This window comes from Ursus americanus, chromosome 30 (genome assembly GCF_024610735.1).
Source record: "Ursus americanus isolate L20-20 chromosome 30, mUrsAme1.1.p, whole genome shotgun sequence".
Classification (NCBI taxonomy): Eukaryota; Metazoa; Chordata; class Mammalia; order Carnivora; family Ursidae; genus Ursus; species Ursus americanus.
This window is the reverse complement of record NC_142156.1, coordinates 21,050,624-21,066,353: the sequence shown is the minus strand read 5'-3', so window position 1 is coordinate 21,066,353 and position 15,730 is coordinate 21,050,624. Positions and strand designations below refer to the sequence as shown.

The window sequence follows — 15,730 nt, the reverse complement described above, 5'->3', positions numbered from 1 at the left end:
CTCCTGTAGGTCACCAAGAGAAGAAATCAGCCCCTCCCAAATCTTTTCCACCACAAGGAGAACCCTAGAGGCTTTTCTGTCTACCACGAAGTTCTTCAGCCTGGGACCAAGTTTCATTTCCCCTCTAAACAGGAACCTGAGGAATGTGAGGGAAGACAGAATCTACTGCCTTATTCTTCTAGAATGAATGGATGGGCCCTGGGGGCTCCCTTAGCAACTTGAGAGAGAAAGGACAGTTCTGAAGCTTCAAGTTCTTTCTCCATGAGGTGTCTGCTACAAAAGGAAATGGCCAACCAGTGTGCCAATAAAAAAACAGGCAGAAACTCTAAATTAGGTGGTTCACACAGACCCCTACAAAGAACATGAAATAACCCATGCGCTGATTCCTGGCTGAATTTGGAGTCATAAATACAGCTAATTAAAACAAAGAACCCAGAGGAAATGCCCCATGGCCAGATTATCCAAACCAATAGCTGAATCCCACTGGTATTCAAATTAAGTTAGGAGGCATATGGAGGGACTTTTATTTTAACAGTTATCTATTTTAATGTATATTAACAAAAAATTAGCACATCAAGACCATGGGCTGTAATGTCTTTATAATGAGGCATAGGGGCATATGGGTTATTTTAAATAAGAATGAAGAGACAACCCGTGCAAGGACACTCATCCCCTCCCCTCTGCACCCCGAAATTTCCCATGTGAAAGATGCCCTCCCTGTAACCAGAAGCGAAGAGACATCGTCATCACTGAGCTTGGAAATTTAGAGACAGTGGTAAGAAAGACAAGAAAGCTGTATAAACATCTGTTGGAACTTTTTACTAATTTACTACCCCAGCCCACATTCTTTCTAGAATTCCTTACTAGGTGTGTGCCTTAGCTGAGTTGGTCAGAGCACCTGTCTGATAGAATTCCTTACTAACTAGAGCCCCGAAAGTGAAGTTTTCTTTGTCCTGTCAAGCCCTCCCAGATTCATTGTCTCTTTGTCTAAAAAGTACAGAAACTGCCTGCCATGGTCATTTCTTTAGGTCTCAATTTCATGACTGGACCTCTGTGCCTACTTCATAAAACTCTGGGTTTTTTCTCCTGTTAATATGTCTCATGTCAATTTAATTCTTAGTCCAGCTGGAAGAACATGAAGGGTAAAGGAAGAATTGTTTCCTTCCCTTCAATGGCTAAATTAGTACTAAGTTTGAAAAAGTGAGGCATTTAAAGAAAATCTGTTGAGTAAATAATATTATTTACACAGGAAGTTGGCAAACATTGAGATGACATGTGGATTGCTAAAATTAGGGAAATATTGTCTTATGACCAAAAGGAGGGGAAGAAAATTATTTCTGCTTAAGATGCTAGGGATCCCCACTCCAGGGAGCGAAACAGGAGGGGTCAGTGCCCCATTCCTCAGTGTGGTCACCCTGGCTCCAGCCCCACAAGACCTTGGAACAGAGGGATGGGCCCCTGGTAGGCCCAGTGGTAAGGCCCCTTTTACCTTCACGACGTCTTCATCCGCAGACCTGCACTCCACAGCCTCCAACACGTCCACCACGGAGCCATCCTCCTGAATGCCCACGACCTTGACGGGAACCGAGACAGCCTTCCCGGTGAGGACGGCCGTGTTCAGCACCTCCGTGTCCTGCACAGGAAAGCAGAGGGCACAGGTCATACACAGGGAAGCCCGCAAGCAGGCAGGGAGCCACCAGCCAGACTAGTTACACTTTAGCTCACTCCCTGCCGCTAAAACTCCGTCTGCATGGGCCACCTCCCCAGGCCTTGCAACATGGAAATTCTGGAGTCAGGAGCTTCTATCCCAGACTGAGCTCAGGAAGCCTGACCACTAGACCTCCTTCTCCACCCCCCGGGGCAGGGACATTGTCACATCCCCCCAAGACCCCTCCCGCCACCCCCCACACCCCAGCCTACAGCCGGGCTCACACACTGCACAGGGTGCCTTCCAACATTCACCAAATCTCCAGAACAGAATTGGCATATAATGAGCAACAAGAGCTCAATAAATATAGGTATTGCAGAAGACGCGATGAAAGACTGGCTCCATGAATGAATTTAAAAACCCAGAGTTTTATGAAGTAGGCACAGAGGTCCAGTCATGAAATTGAGGCCTAAAGAAATGACCATGGCACGCAGTTTCTGTACTTTTTAGACAAAGAGACAATGAATCTGGGAGGGCTTGACAGGACAAAGAAAACTTCACTTTCGGGGCTCTAGTTAGTAAGGAATTCTATCAGACAAATCTCCACTCAAGGGTCACTTGGTAAGTGACTGCCTATGCTCAGAGCTTATTAACAGAGTGAACATGGCCCTCAGTGTTGTTTCAGATGAAGGATACAGATAACAGGGCACCTGGGTGGCTCAATCAGTCAAGCTGCCAACTCTGGATTTCAGTTCAGGTCATGATCTCAAGGTCATGGGATCGAGCCCTGCATAGGCTCCACACTCAACACAGACTCTGTTTGTCCCTCTCCCTCCACTCCCCTCAACCAACCCCTCTCTCTCTCTCTCTCTCTCTCTCTCAAATAAATAAAATCTTAAAAAAAGAAGATGACAAATAACAGTACAAATAACAGAAGAGAACTAATCCCAGAATATCAGCCCAACGCCAGCACCCGTCCTCCCCCACAAGCCGCCAAGTGCCCCCAGATCCCTTCTAAGTCCAGGGATTTGTGAGTGCCAGCTTCATGTTCTTTTCTCACTTCCTCTGCCGATTCCTGGGGTCCTGTAGGGTCCACCTTCATGACTTCTGTCCTGCACATTCTTGCCATCTCCATGACCACCTCCCATGGAGAGACTGTCCTCACTGGGACAGCCACAACAGCCCCCAACCCATCTCCTGTGTCCACTCTCCCCACAACGGTTCAAGAGAATCTTTTTTTATCTCAACAGAATTCAGATCATTTCTCCCCTAGATTGAAACTCTTTGAAAGTGTCTTCCTCTTTGTTCTTAAGATAGAGTCCATGTTCTCCGCCAGCGGTGATCTGACCCTGGCCCACCCTCCGGCTCTCTCACCCTTCCCACTGTCCCTCCCCACAGGGAGCCTCACAGATTTCTCTTACTTCTCTCCCACTGCAGCACATGCTCAGCGTGTCTCCTGCTCTTCCCCATGCAGAGCCCTCCACCCCACCCTCCTCTGCTCCTGCCATCCTCCCATCTCAGCCTCCGTGCCCAGTTCTTCACAGGAATGGGGCTTTTCTGCCCTCCACAGGGTGCATGAGCACTGCCTAGTCTTCCCTGCACGGTAATCACCACCAATGCTCCCCTTATGTTTATCTCGTGTTTATGTTTCTATCTCTAACCACTCATTAGACTCTAAACTCCCCAAGGGTCTCAGCCACCTTTGTTCTGACCTGCATGGCATCCACAGAACCAGAGCAGGTATCTGGCTCTGGAACGGACTGTCCAACTTTGAAACTGGCTCAGCCTCTGTTTCGGCCGTCACGGGAAACCTGATTCAAGTGAAATAACCCAACATGGGTTTCATGACATAACCAAAGTCTGGATGATTGTGGCTGCTGCCTCTGGTCCGGTGACTCCACGAGGTCAGGGCTACTTCTCCGCAGTTCTCTTGGCCATTCCCTCAAGGTTGCAAGATGGCATCCATCACACCAGCCATCTGTCCCACTGTCTCAGCAGAGAGAAGGTGGGATGGGGAGAGAGAGAGTGCACCTGCTGCACCTGTCTCTTTTCATCAGGAAGTCCAAAGCTTGTCATATGGCCAGCCCACCTGCAGAAGAGGCTGGGAAAGTGGGTGTCTGTCATGGATCTGGCAGGGAGTAGGGGTGTGTTAAATGGCTTTTTATAGTCCTTATCAGATCCGCCACGAGTTACTCACTTCTCCCTGTGCCTGAGCTCCCTGATCTGGAATATGGGAAAATAAAAATACATCCTGTGGGGTGACCTCATGAAGATTAAATGAAACTATGTGTGTACAAAGCTTAGAACAGAATTGGCATATAATGAGCAACGAGAGCTCAATAAATATAGGTATTGCAGAAGACGCGATGAAAGACTGGCTCCATGAATGAATTAAAGAACCACTGGGTAGGTTCACAAAGGGACTCTGGTGAAGATGGTCCTTCCACACTTGTTCGAAGACAGTCAACTGGAGAAGCCGGTGGGAAACTGGGTGATGTGGCTCAGCGGCGAGATCCTCTGAACACTCAGTATTTGGTTCCACCAGAATCAACCCAATGGATGATTTATTTCAAGTGCTCCTTTCACTCTTGGAGCCAGTATTCTCAGCTCAAGTACTAAGTAGGTTCCACATTCGATTTTCTAAATCAGCCCCTCATTATCCACCTTAAACCTGAAGATGGGTAAGAGATGGAGTCAATAAGTGATGATGATGATGATGATAGGCAGTGCTCTAAGTACTTTCCATGTAATTAATTGCTCATTCAGTTTACTCAATAACCCTTCCAAGATAATTCCTAGTATTACTCCCAGGTTACAGATTTACTATTCATTGAGAGTAAACCTGAAACATAACAGCTACTTGTCAACAAAAAACATCAACTTTGTAACGAGCAGTTGTAAACAATGCCAACCCAATCTAAGAAAGATGAAAATATAAGTTGGGATTTTTTACATATGTCCTCTCCTCTGTATGGACTCTCAAGGAGTTAAGTCCAAAAGCGTGTAACTCTAGTTCATGTTCCTGAGTATCCTATTGCCACCAGGGACATGAACTATATGTACCTTTATATTTAAGGGGTATAGCAAGGACAGGAAGCAGGAAGTACTGCAGAAGTTGAGATGAGAACTCACCAAAGGTGGGATAGTGGTGTGGGTGCAGGTGTGATTGCAATGTGTACAAAGAACAGAGACTATATCATGATTCCAGAACAAATGGCTAAATTCTACTGACAATGCAACTGAAAAATCAGTATGGGTGTTTGCTGTGTGTAATGGGCAGGCATTAATTCTGCCTGATGAGCATTCGTGGATGCTGAACATCCATCCAACCTCCTGTTTGTAATGACAATTTTATTTTCCTTTGGGTATCATCCTACTCTGCTACCAATGAATGTCGCTTCTGGTGCTGACCTCAGACCACCAAGTCAGGCTTCACAGATGAGCACATGAACCAAATATGGTCAGTGTCATGTCCTCAAAGACTGATTCAAGTGAAATGCAAACAAAGGAAATCAAAGACAAGAGTAGGATAAGACAAATTCTTGGGAAAGATTTCTGAGTTTCTGAATCCAACTATATCTGTGTCTGCTATCTTTGGAAATTTCGATATATAAGATAAACTGTTGTACTTAAGCCAACGTACAACTGAAAGTCTTGACAAATACATGTGAGAATAGGCAACATGTTATGCTCTAAAATGAACACCAATCTCTACCCTGTAGAAGCTCACAGCCTTCAAGGAAGACAGCACAATAATTTTACCAAACTGAGTTTCAAGAGAAGTGACTGTATTTCTCATAACAACCAATCACAACTGACCCAAGCTTGTGATTTTATCTCAAATACCTCTGCAGCCATGTTTCTTCCTTTAGTTTTTGCCTATGTGGCTGAGATTTTTGCAACCATGTTTTCCAGTGTCCATCAATGGCCTCCCCCAAATCCCAAAGGCAATCCTACCTGCCTCTGACACAATGAGAAAGCAATTTATCTTGTTAAATATTACATTTAAATCATCCCCTGGTGCCAGAGACTGCTAAAAATTCACCATCTATCAAAATACAAGTCTTTTATTCTGTTCCTGTTGTGCAGGCTCTAGGTTTTATGTCTTGAAAGCATATTTATATTCCTTTATGAAGATGAGTTTCCATTAATGCTGCACACGAGAGCAGCAGCAGTGAAAATGGCAGAATAAAGACATCCGAAAAGTCTCTCCATAAAAACAATGAGAAAACTGAAAAAAAATTCAAAATCAACTTTTTTAGAACTCTGGAAATAAAACAAAGGCTTATGTAACCAGGAGAGCATTTATTCAAGAAAAATGCCTGAACCTTGGTTAAAAAACAGAGAACTTTGTGGCTTTTTAACTTGATTTATTCCCATCCCCTACTTTTCAGCCCCACAGTAGCTTTAAAAAATTACAGCCCATATTCACAGTCAAAACCACTGGATTTGTAGTTCAAAAGCCACTGGAGAGATCAGATCAGGGCTGGAGACCTTTCATACCCTAATTCCCAAAGAACTGCCATTATTTGACTTGTCTGATAGCCCCCTGGAAGATCCCATTTGCAAGGCTGTCAGTATTTGACTTGACTTTGAGTTCAGCCAGTGTGAAAACCTTTTCCCCTAGAGGTATTTGTTAAAAGCAATTGTAGGCAATTGTTTAACTTCATAGGTGGTGAATAAAGTCTGGTGTGAAAAAATAGACCAACCCAAAAGCTTAAAAGGAAAAGATGATGAATGAGATATGCAGAGGTGCTGTGAAAAGCTAATACCTGGGGAATCTATAAGACCATGCTTAACTTAGAGCTGTGTGCATGCCCAGGACTGTGTTCATACTCAAAAAAGACCTGAGAAGCCTATAAGTTCTCACCTTTTGCTAACTTTGAGGTTCTATGAAAGCAGGAAGTGAAAGCTAAGGCAGAGCTGTCAAATGCCTGGCTAATATTGAAAGTATGTCCCAACACACCCAAAGAGCCTCTTGGTAAAGACTGGGACACTTACTGACTCCAAGTGTCTAGGAAAATCTCTGTCCAATAGTTAGCTGACTGCCACACAGGCCAATGACTTCGGCAATCACACAGAACAAAGAATAGAGACTTAACAGAATTGTTCATAAAAGTCACTAAACAAACTACTACAACAAATAACAATAAAGATAAACCCAGGGAAAAAGAGATAACCCAATTTCAGAGTTGCTACATTATATCATTTAAAATTTTCCACTTTTCAACAACAACAAAATTAGGAGACATGCAAACAAACAAAAAAGTATGGCCCAGTCACAGGACAAAAAGCAATCGAGAAGAATTGTCCTTGAGCAAGCCCAGATGTTGCATTTACTAGACAAAGATGCAAATATTTTAAACCGGCTACTTCAAATACATTCAAAGAACTTAAAAAAAAAAATCATGTCTAAAGAACCAAAGGAAAGTATGAAAAAGGTGTCTCACCAATGAGTGAATACCAATAAAGAAATATAAATTATGAATAATTATGAACAAAAGAACCAAATGGAAATCCTGGAGTTGAAAATGGAAAATTCACTAGTGTATTCTCCTTTGGAATGGAGTAAAAATAGAACACGAAAAGAGGACAAAATGTGGAAAATCCACAAACATGTGGAAATTAAACAGCCTCCTTTTAAGCAATAAATGGTTCAAAGCAGAAATCACAAGGGAAATTGGAAAAATGCTTTGAGATGAGTGAAAACAAAAACAGAGCATACCAAAAGTTACGGGATGCGGGGAAAGTAGTACTTAGAAATAAATTTATGGCTGTAAATGTCTGCATTATAAAAAAGAAAAAAAAATCTCAATCCAATAACCTAGGCTTCCACCTTAAGGAATGAGAAAAAAAAAGAGCAAACTAAACCCAAAAGAGCGGAAAGAAGAAAGGAATAAAGAACAGAGTGGATGAAGACGTCACAGGAATAAAAGGGATAGCATAAGGGGTACAGTCTGTGATGCGGTAATAGCGACGGACCATGACAGATGGTAGCTTTACTTGTGGCAAACATGCCATAATGCATAAACTTCTAGAACAAAAACAAAAACTCAAGGGCATGCATATTTTTCATTTTAATAAGTACTGCCCGATTGTTTTTCAATAGTATAGTAGCAGTTTTCACATCTATCAGTAATACGGGAGACTGTGGCTCCATGCTTGCCACCATTTTATGAGATCAATCTGTTTAACTTTTGTCAGTATTGAAAGGTTAAAAAAAAAAAAAGGCATTTTGTTTCTACCTTAATATCTCTCTGAACTCAAAGTTGAACATTTGTTTCATACTTTTATTTTCTATTTGCATCTGCTTTCCTGTGAATTGTTTGATTATGTTATTTTTCTAATTATACTTTCATTTTTCTATTTGCCTGTTTGTATTTTTTAAATGAATTACTTAAGAGTTCTTTGTGTATTAGAGCCACTAAAATTGTTTCTCGGAAAAATTCTTTCTCAGTGTATTGTTGGTTTATGCTAGCATCTGTCACAGAATTTTACAAATGAAGAATAGAGTGGAAATGAATAGTAGAAGGAAGAGAAAGCAATATGGGAAATCAATGAAATAAGAGCAAAGGTAAGTTACTGTGTACAATAGCATCGACAATAATAAATTACTTAAAATAAATTTAACCGAAGTGTAAAAATGTACAGTGAACGCTATGAAATATCATTTAAAAGAACTAAAGAATACCTAAATAAACGTAAAAACATCTTGCGTTCATAGATTGAAATACTTAATGTTAAGATGACAATACTCCTCAGTGATTTATGCAGTTGATGCAATCATCATGAAATGTCCAGCTGCTTTTTTACGGAAATTGACAAATTGTTTCCCAAATCCATATGGAAATGAAGGGACTCCAATACTCAAAATGATCTTTAAAAAGAACAAGGCTGGAGGACTCACCCTTTTCTGAATATAATTGACTTTCCAGAAATAAAGCTTCACATTTTCCATTTCCAACCAATTGATTTTTGACAAGGGTGCCAGACAATTCAAAGGTTTCAAAGAATGGTCTTTTCAACAAAACATGCTGGAATAACTGAAAATCCACATGAAAAAAAAAAAAAAAAGCTGGACCCCTACCTCACACCATGTACAAAAATTAACTCAAAATGGATCAAAAACACAAACATAAGAGCTACAAACCTCTCAGAATAAGACACAGGTGTAAATCTTCATGACTTTGCATCGCACTATCCTTACTCTGGAGCCAGGCTGGCAGAGTAGCCACTGTTGTTGTGACAGAGAAAGCGAGAGCATGGGGTCTTGTGTTCTTAGAGCTTCTGACTGGACCTGCGCTCATTACTCCACACGAGTTTCATCACCCATACCTAAGTTGAAGTGGACAGTGAAATCCAGCCAAACAAAGTGCCCCAAAAGAGAACTGGTGGGCATGTCTTACTTGTCTGTCATCCCTTTTTTCTTTTTTTAAATGATGTTATTTATTTATTTATTTATTTATTTATTTATTTATTTATTTGAGAGAGAGAGAGAACACACATGTGCAAGTGGGTGGTGGGGCAGAGGGGTTGGGAGAGCGAGAATCTCCAGCAAAGATTCTGTGCTGAGCGCAGAGCCTGATGCAGGGCTTGGTCTCATAATGCTGCGATTATGTTTCTACCTTGAACCAAAACCAAGAGTCAGGCGCTTGACTGACTGAGCCACACAGGCACCCCTGTCTGTCATCCTTTTAAATCCTTTGAAAAAATTCTCATTTTACAGGTAAGGAAACTGAAGCACACCACACGACTGTGAACCAATATATGGATCCAATTGATTGTTTGACCTGCTGGATAACATTTTACACCACGTGCATGTGCTAGTCACTCCCCATCCTCCCCTTATCCTCCAAGCCCCTCACAACCCCCCACCTGCCTTCATCTCTATGCATTTGCTTACTCTGCACATTTCATATAAATGGAATCATATTATAAATGCCCTTTTGTGCCTGATTTATTTCACAAAGTGTGATGTTTTCAAGGTTTATTCATGTTGTAACCTGTGTAAGCACTTCATTCCTTTTTATGGTTGAGTAATATTCCATTGTATGCATAGACCCACCTTTAATTTACCCAGTTATTAGTTGATGGACATTGGGTTGCTTCTCTGTCAACCTGGGTCCAGAGAAAGATAATGCAGTGCAAAGCCCCCAGCAGATGTGTGTTGGACCTTCAATGTGTGCAAGGGTAAACCATCGTTGTTTAAAACTATGAAAATCTAGGAGCTGCATATAACTTCAGCACTATTTTGACTCTCGGGCCAAGAACACAAATATGTGTAAACACATACTGAATTCTAGTTAGGGGTGTTTTCCATAACAGTATGGGTTAGCAATTCCAAAACTACTTTAGTGCATTCTAGGACTGAGCATAATTGTTGGTAATAATGAGAGCCAGGTTTCTCACCACTAGAGAAGTGATTTAAAATGGAAAAAAGTGGGGCGCCTGGGTGGTGCCGTCAGTTCAGCATCCAACTCTTGGTTTCGGCTCAGGTTGTGATCTCAGGGTCGTAAGATGGAGATCCCCCAGGTCAGGCTCCACAGTCAATGCAGAGTCTTCTTGGGATTCTTTCTCTCTCTCCATCTTCACTCCCACTCGTGCTCTCTCCTTTCTCTAAAATAAATACATCTTTTTTTTTTTTTAAATGGAAAAAAGAAAGGGTAAGAGTTAACTGGTCATGAACTGGAAGTGGAGTATAGCCATGAACTCATGGGGGACAATGGGTGTGTGTGTGTGTGTTCATGGGTGTGCAAATGTAGGTGTGGATTTGTATCAGTTTTCCATTGTTCTCTTCACTCAGAGGGCTTTGATGCAATTACACCTTGGCAATCAGCACAGCAAGACACAGATTTTAGTTCTAAGTATCTTCTCCAAGAAAAGGGAAACGGAGCTCCTCAGAGAAATGGCTGATTCTAGGGCCAAAGGACAGAAAGCACAAGATAATGAGCTTAAAATATATTGTGGAGCCAGAAGGGAGCAGAGTGCTCGAACGAATGTCAAAAGGACCTAGGAGACCACTTGAAGGAACTCCCACTGGCCAATCCGGGATAATCTTACAGTACTATAAGTAACTGTAATAGCTAATTATAATAATATAACATATTACATAACATATATAATATATAATAAGCTTCTGAGTCCATACTGATATAAACAAACAAACGGGAGAAAGGAAACATCATCCTTAGGGTAGAATTCCAACTAATAAATGAAAAAACGGATGATGACATTGAAATACCACCATCTGGCAACCCCCATTTATCACCGTAACTGTTTCAGGCAAGAGTCAGCATGAACGCTACTAGTAATTAAAAGTATGATAAGAAACAGGCTATTCATATAGTGCCAATGTATCTCTGTGCACGAGATCTATTAACTTCAAAGAGAAAAGCAGTAACTACGTGGCATCAAAACCCAGCATACATCACGTCATGCACGTGATCAAAGGTAACATCACTTAGAGGGATAAACAGACATCCGACGTCCTGCAAAAGGACATAACATCACTTACGAAGTGTTTCCAAAAAGAGTGAGTCTGACAATGAGGAAACATCAAAGTCATATTTGGGGGCACATTTATGAAACAACTGGACTGTACATTTCAAAGGCATCACAGTCTGAAACTCAAAGACCGAGAAATGCCCACACTGAAGAGGACAGACAGGCATAACAAATGTATGCGTGACGCCAGACCGGCTCCTCCAACAGAAACACAGGTATGCTTCTTTTGCTATAATGAGTGCAGGTGGGACGCTCAAGGACATCTGAGTAAGGTCTGGGGCCGAGGTAATTCTTTGTCTCCATTATTAACCTCCTGGTTTTGATAATCTCACTCCACGTGTGCAAGAGTGCTGGGGAATTCACGCTGAAGCATTCGCAGATAAAGCATCACCATGGCTGGGACTCAAACATTTCATAAAAACAGCAATAATGCGTGTTTGTGTAGGGAGAGAGGGTGCTGCCACCTGGGGAATTTTGCTGAAGGTTTTTGGGAAATGTATTTATTCAGACTCCCAGGAAATTTTAAAATGATATGAGGAACCAAATCAGTGAATGAATGCATAGATACAGGACATGGTTAGTGCCTAACGAACATTGTTTATGACAACTAACTTTCCTTAAACACTTAGGTAAGTGCCAGGCACCGTGCTAAGTGATTTACATGCATTATCTGCTAATAATGATGCATATTTATAATAAATACAGTATAATATGTATTGACATCTAAAAGGAAAAATCACTCTGAAGAACAGCCAGCTGCGTCATAAATACTTGATAAACATTAACCAGCCTTATTAATATCTCAATCCTCAAATGTCCCTCTTGAAGGATTACTACTTTCATCCTCATTGCGCAAAGGAGGGAACCAGGGCTGAAAAGGGTCCTTTAATTTGGCCGGAATCCCACTTCTGCTAGGCAGCCAAGCCGGGATGTGAACAAAAGCACGAAGACGCCAGAGCCCATCATTCTAGCCGCCCTGCTACTCCTCCTCTCAGCTCCTCACCTGTAAAACAAAGCCAACACTCCATTTCTTGGCCTAACTTAAAAGCTGTAAGGATAAAAGACAGAATTGTACAAGCTTTGATTTTAACACCTTGTAAGAAGACATTTTACAAATGCAAAACTTAAGGTTTAGTAGGAACAGCCAAGTAGCCCCAAAGCCCCACACCATGACCACATCGGCTTCCAGCAGGTTCCATTCCAGCTGCTCCCCCATTGTGGGAGGGTCCGGACTACAGTCTGAGAGGCCCAGCAGCCTACCTCCTCTGGTCCCCGGCCCAGGGGTGTCAGCCCCTGAACGGGAATCTAACTCTGACCCTGTTTTGATCTCAGACACCCTGACTTCTGATTTCTAAAGCTGCAAGACAGATGTAAGCTTCACTCAGAGAAAAACAAGGACACTGGCTCCAACCTAAACAATGATTTTCAATCCCACTGTTGTGTATTATATAACTCTGAAATCAGCCCAGTTCCTTCCACGTGATAGTTATTTTGGGGTTCTAATAATTTATTATCCATAAAGCAATAAGTGATTTCAAATTCAGCTCTTTATGAGTCCCCAAATAACATGGAGAAAGTTATTTTGAACAGAAGGGCGCTCAGAAGGAGCTGATACAATGTGTCTCCGTGGGAGTACAGTCCACGTGTCTCCTGGGTCGCAGCGTGGAGGGAAGAGACAAGAGCCGTGTGGAAGGACCTGTGACCAGCAGCCACGCAGGGTGTCCGGCGAGCTCACCCAGTGACTAGGAGCAGCGAGGTAGTAAGGGCCACCAAACGGACGAGGTTCGGGGTCACACACAGGGAAGGCGGTTGCCCAGGGGGCCTCACAGTCACGTTTCTGTCCACCGCCCACACAGCAGGATGCACATGGCTGAGTCCTGACATGGCTCCGTGTGCATCCCGAGGGTCTGCAGGGGGCAGATTGGAGCCAGTGACGGCTGCAAGCCTGGAGGCTCCGTGGGGACAGGGACCACTGCCTCCCGCACTGCCTGGGGGGCGGCAAGGTCTCAGCTGTTGACCACAGCGAAAGCGTCCCACGGTGACAGGAGGGCCAGACTGAAAGCTAGAGAGACTCGCAGACAACACACAAGCTTAAGTCCAACAAAAAGAGACAGAACAAGACACAGGCATTTTTTTAAAAAAGCTAGACAGAGGCAGCAACACGGGAGCAGAGAGAGGGAGGTAAACCCCGAAACTCAGGGAGGAGAAGGGCAGCCTCACAAACACCACGTGTGAGTCAGAGGGACACACGCAGAATGCACGCGGGATTACAGGCTGGCCGCACCTTGGCCACCTCTAGCTCGGGCAGGTCCTATGTGTCCCCACATCCAGGCTCTGGATGACAATTACACGTGTTTTCTCTAATTTCCTTCCTCTGCTTCATGATTAGCCCTTCCTCCAATACACCTGTAACCTGTACGCAGTGCTTTTTTGTTGCCTGGGGGGAGGGAACCTTCCCATCCAGTCTGAGCTACGTTGAAATTTAACACAACTTTTGCTTGTCAGAGGACCAGCAAGCTGAAGACATTGGTTCAATGAAAAGCTAAACCAGATCTGACGGCGTCTCGGAGAGAGAGGATCCTGAGGTTACGCTTAGCACCTCTGAAACCCAAGCCCACAAGGAGAACTCGGTTCTAACCTGAACAACCCCCCGACAGTTACTGTGGACTGGCTGGTGCCCTACGCGACTACAGTGAGCAGGCGAGCCTGGGTTGCCGGCCTGGGCTGATTCTCAGTCCCTCAGGCAGGCTCCTTCCATGTGAGGATGGGTGGAGAAGGAGGGAGGGAGGGACAAGGCAGGAGCGGGGGAGGGACTGAAGCGAGGGGATGGGAGGGAGGAAGAACTCATGGTCCAAAACAGAAAAAGGCCGACATTCCCCCTTCTGCTTACCCCCCGCTTTCTTCTACCCTTTCTTCTCCTACCGATCTTCCTACTTCTTATGTTCCATAAATGAGTGAAACCATATAATTGTCTTTCTCTGCTTGACTTATTTCGCTTAGCATTATCTCCGCCATGGAACTTTACATCAAAAACTAGGGATGTACTGTATGGTGACTAACATAATATAATAAAAAATTATTATTAAAAAAAAAAGAAAAAGGCAGACAGAAAGACTGAGAACGTATAGTCCTAAAGAGACAGGGAGAGACAGACAGGGAGATATACAAAGACAGACCGACCTAGGCAGAGTGGGCAAGGGCAGAGGGACAGAGACAAATGAGGGAGACAAGCAGAGAAAGACAGGGAGCTAGTGAGCCGCTGAAATCAGAGCAGACCATGATTGGCAGGAAGCCGGCTGAGCCAGCAACAAAGAGAACGGAAGCGTCCAGACCTCTCATCTGAGCCACAGGGCTTTCTGCTCCGTACAGCCAGTGCCTCTGTGTCCACCACGGGGCTTGCCTGCCCCAGTCCAGCCCTGCCTCTTGTAGCCTGTGCCTGCAGCTGAGGCCGCTGGGCTTGGCCCCGGCACAGGGGATCATCCTCACATGCCAGGACGCTGGCAAAGCGCCCCTGAAAGTGGGGTGCACCTGCCAGGGATTCTCAACACGGTCACGTCCCTGGAGGCTTCCCTATGGAACACAGTAGAGCAAAATCCTATGTTCAGCGCACGTGCTCGGGGCATGGCTGGGTGTACAAGTAAGGCGAAAAACGACAAAAACCAGAAGATGCTATGGCATAGCTATGATATGTGGGTGCTATTTATACCTTCATGTTTTTATTCATATAATTCTCATAATAAATCTATGAGGAAGAACCCTAGTCACCCCCATTTTACAGATGAGAAAACGAAGGCATAAAAACTCACCCAAGATTTTATTACTGAATGCTGGACCCAGAACTAAAACCCAGAAAGTCTTACTCCAGACTTTGTGCCCATAGCCACCATGCTATTCCACTTGTTAAGAAGAATATAATATCAACACAGGAAAATCATAAAACACTCTGTGCCAGACAGAATGCTAAGCCCTTTCTAGGTTCTCTCATTAATCCCCAGAGGGAGGGTCTTCTTTGACTAGTCTCATTCCTGTACTGTTTCTACATAATATCCTATTTTATGTCATAGAAATCACCACAGTAAAGGCGGCTTACCAATTCCACTGCGTTTGTTTCTTGGAAAACCTCCGTGCACCCTTCGAGATCCCACTAAAGTGTTCTTTCCCATGTGAAGCCTTCCCAGATGACATCTCCCAGTCAGAATTAACGGCTTCCTCGCATACGACCCCATGGGGCTTTCTCAATGCCTCCTTTTAGCACATGGCATCATAGCTCACACGCTGCTTCTCGGACAGGTTGTGGAATGCTGGGAGTCTAGCACAAGCCTGGAGTCATTAGGGTGTCTGAACAAATGAGTACATACCCATATACCTGGTGTGTGCCACAACTCACATAGTCTACACGGTGTGGTATCAAGGACAGGTGACTTGGGGAGGGCAGAACATCCTTGGAAAGACAAAACCCGAAAGAGCACGCAGAGCCTTTGACCCCGAACCTATCACATTTCCCTCAAGAACGAAAACTCACTGCAGAACAGCTTTCTGATTAAGAAACTTTCATAAAGTTTATCCGCAAAGGAAAGG

General features: G+C 43.7%; 1 protein-coding gene across 1 annotated transcript in view; it reads right to left on the bottom strand.

The window, feature by feature from the left end:
• The window catches only part of TMEM132B (transmembrane protein 132B), a 359,857-nt gene that overhangs the window by 43,052 nt on the left and 301,075 nt on the right, over nucleotides 1–15,730 (bottom strand). The window contains exon 5 of the mRNA XM_045779135.2: nucleotides 1,490–1,633. Within this exon, the coding sequence (XP_045635091.2) occupies nucleotides 1,490–1,633 (144 nt within the window). The remainder of the gene's footprint in view (nucleotides 1–1,489; nucleotides 1,634–15,730) is intronic.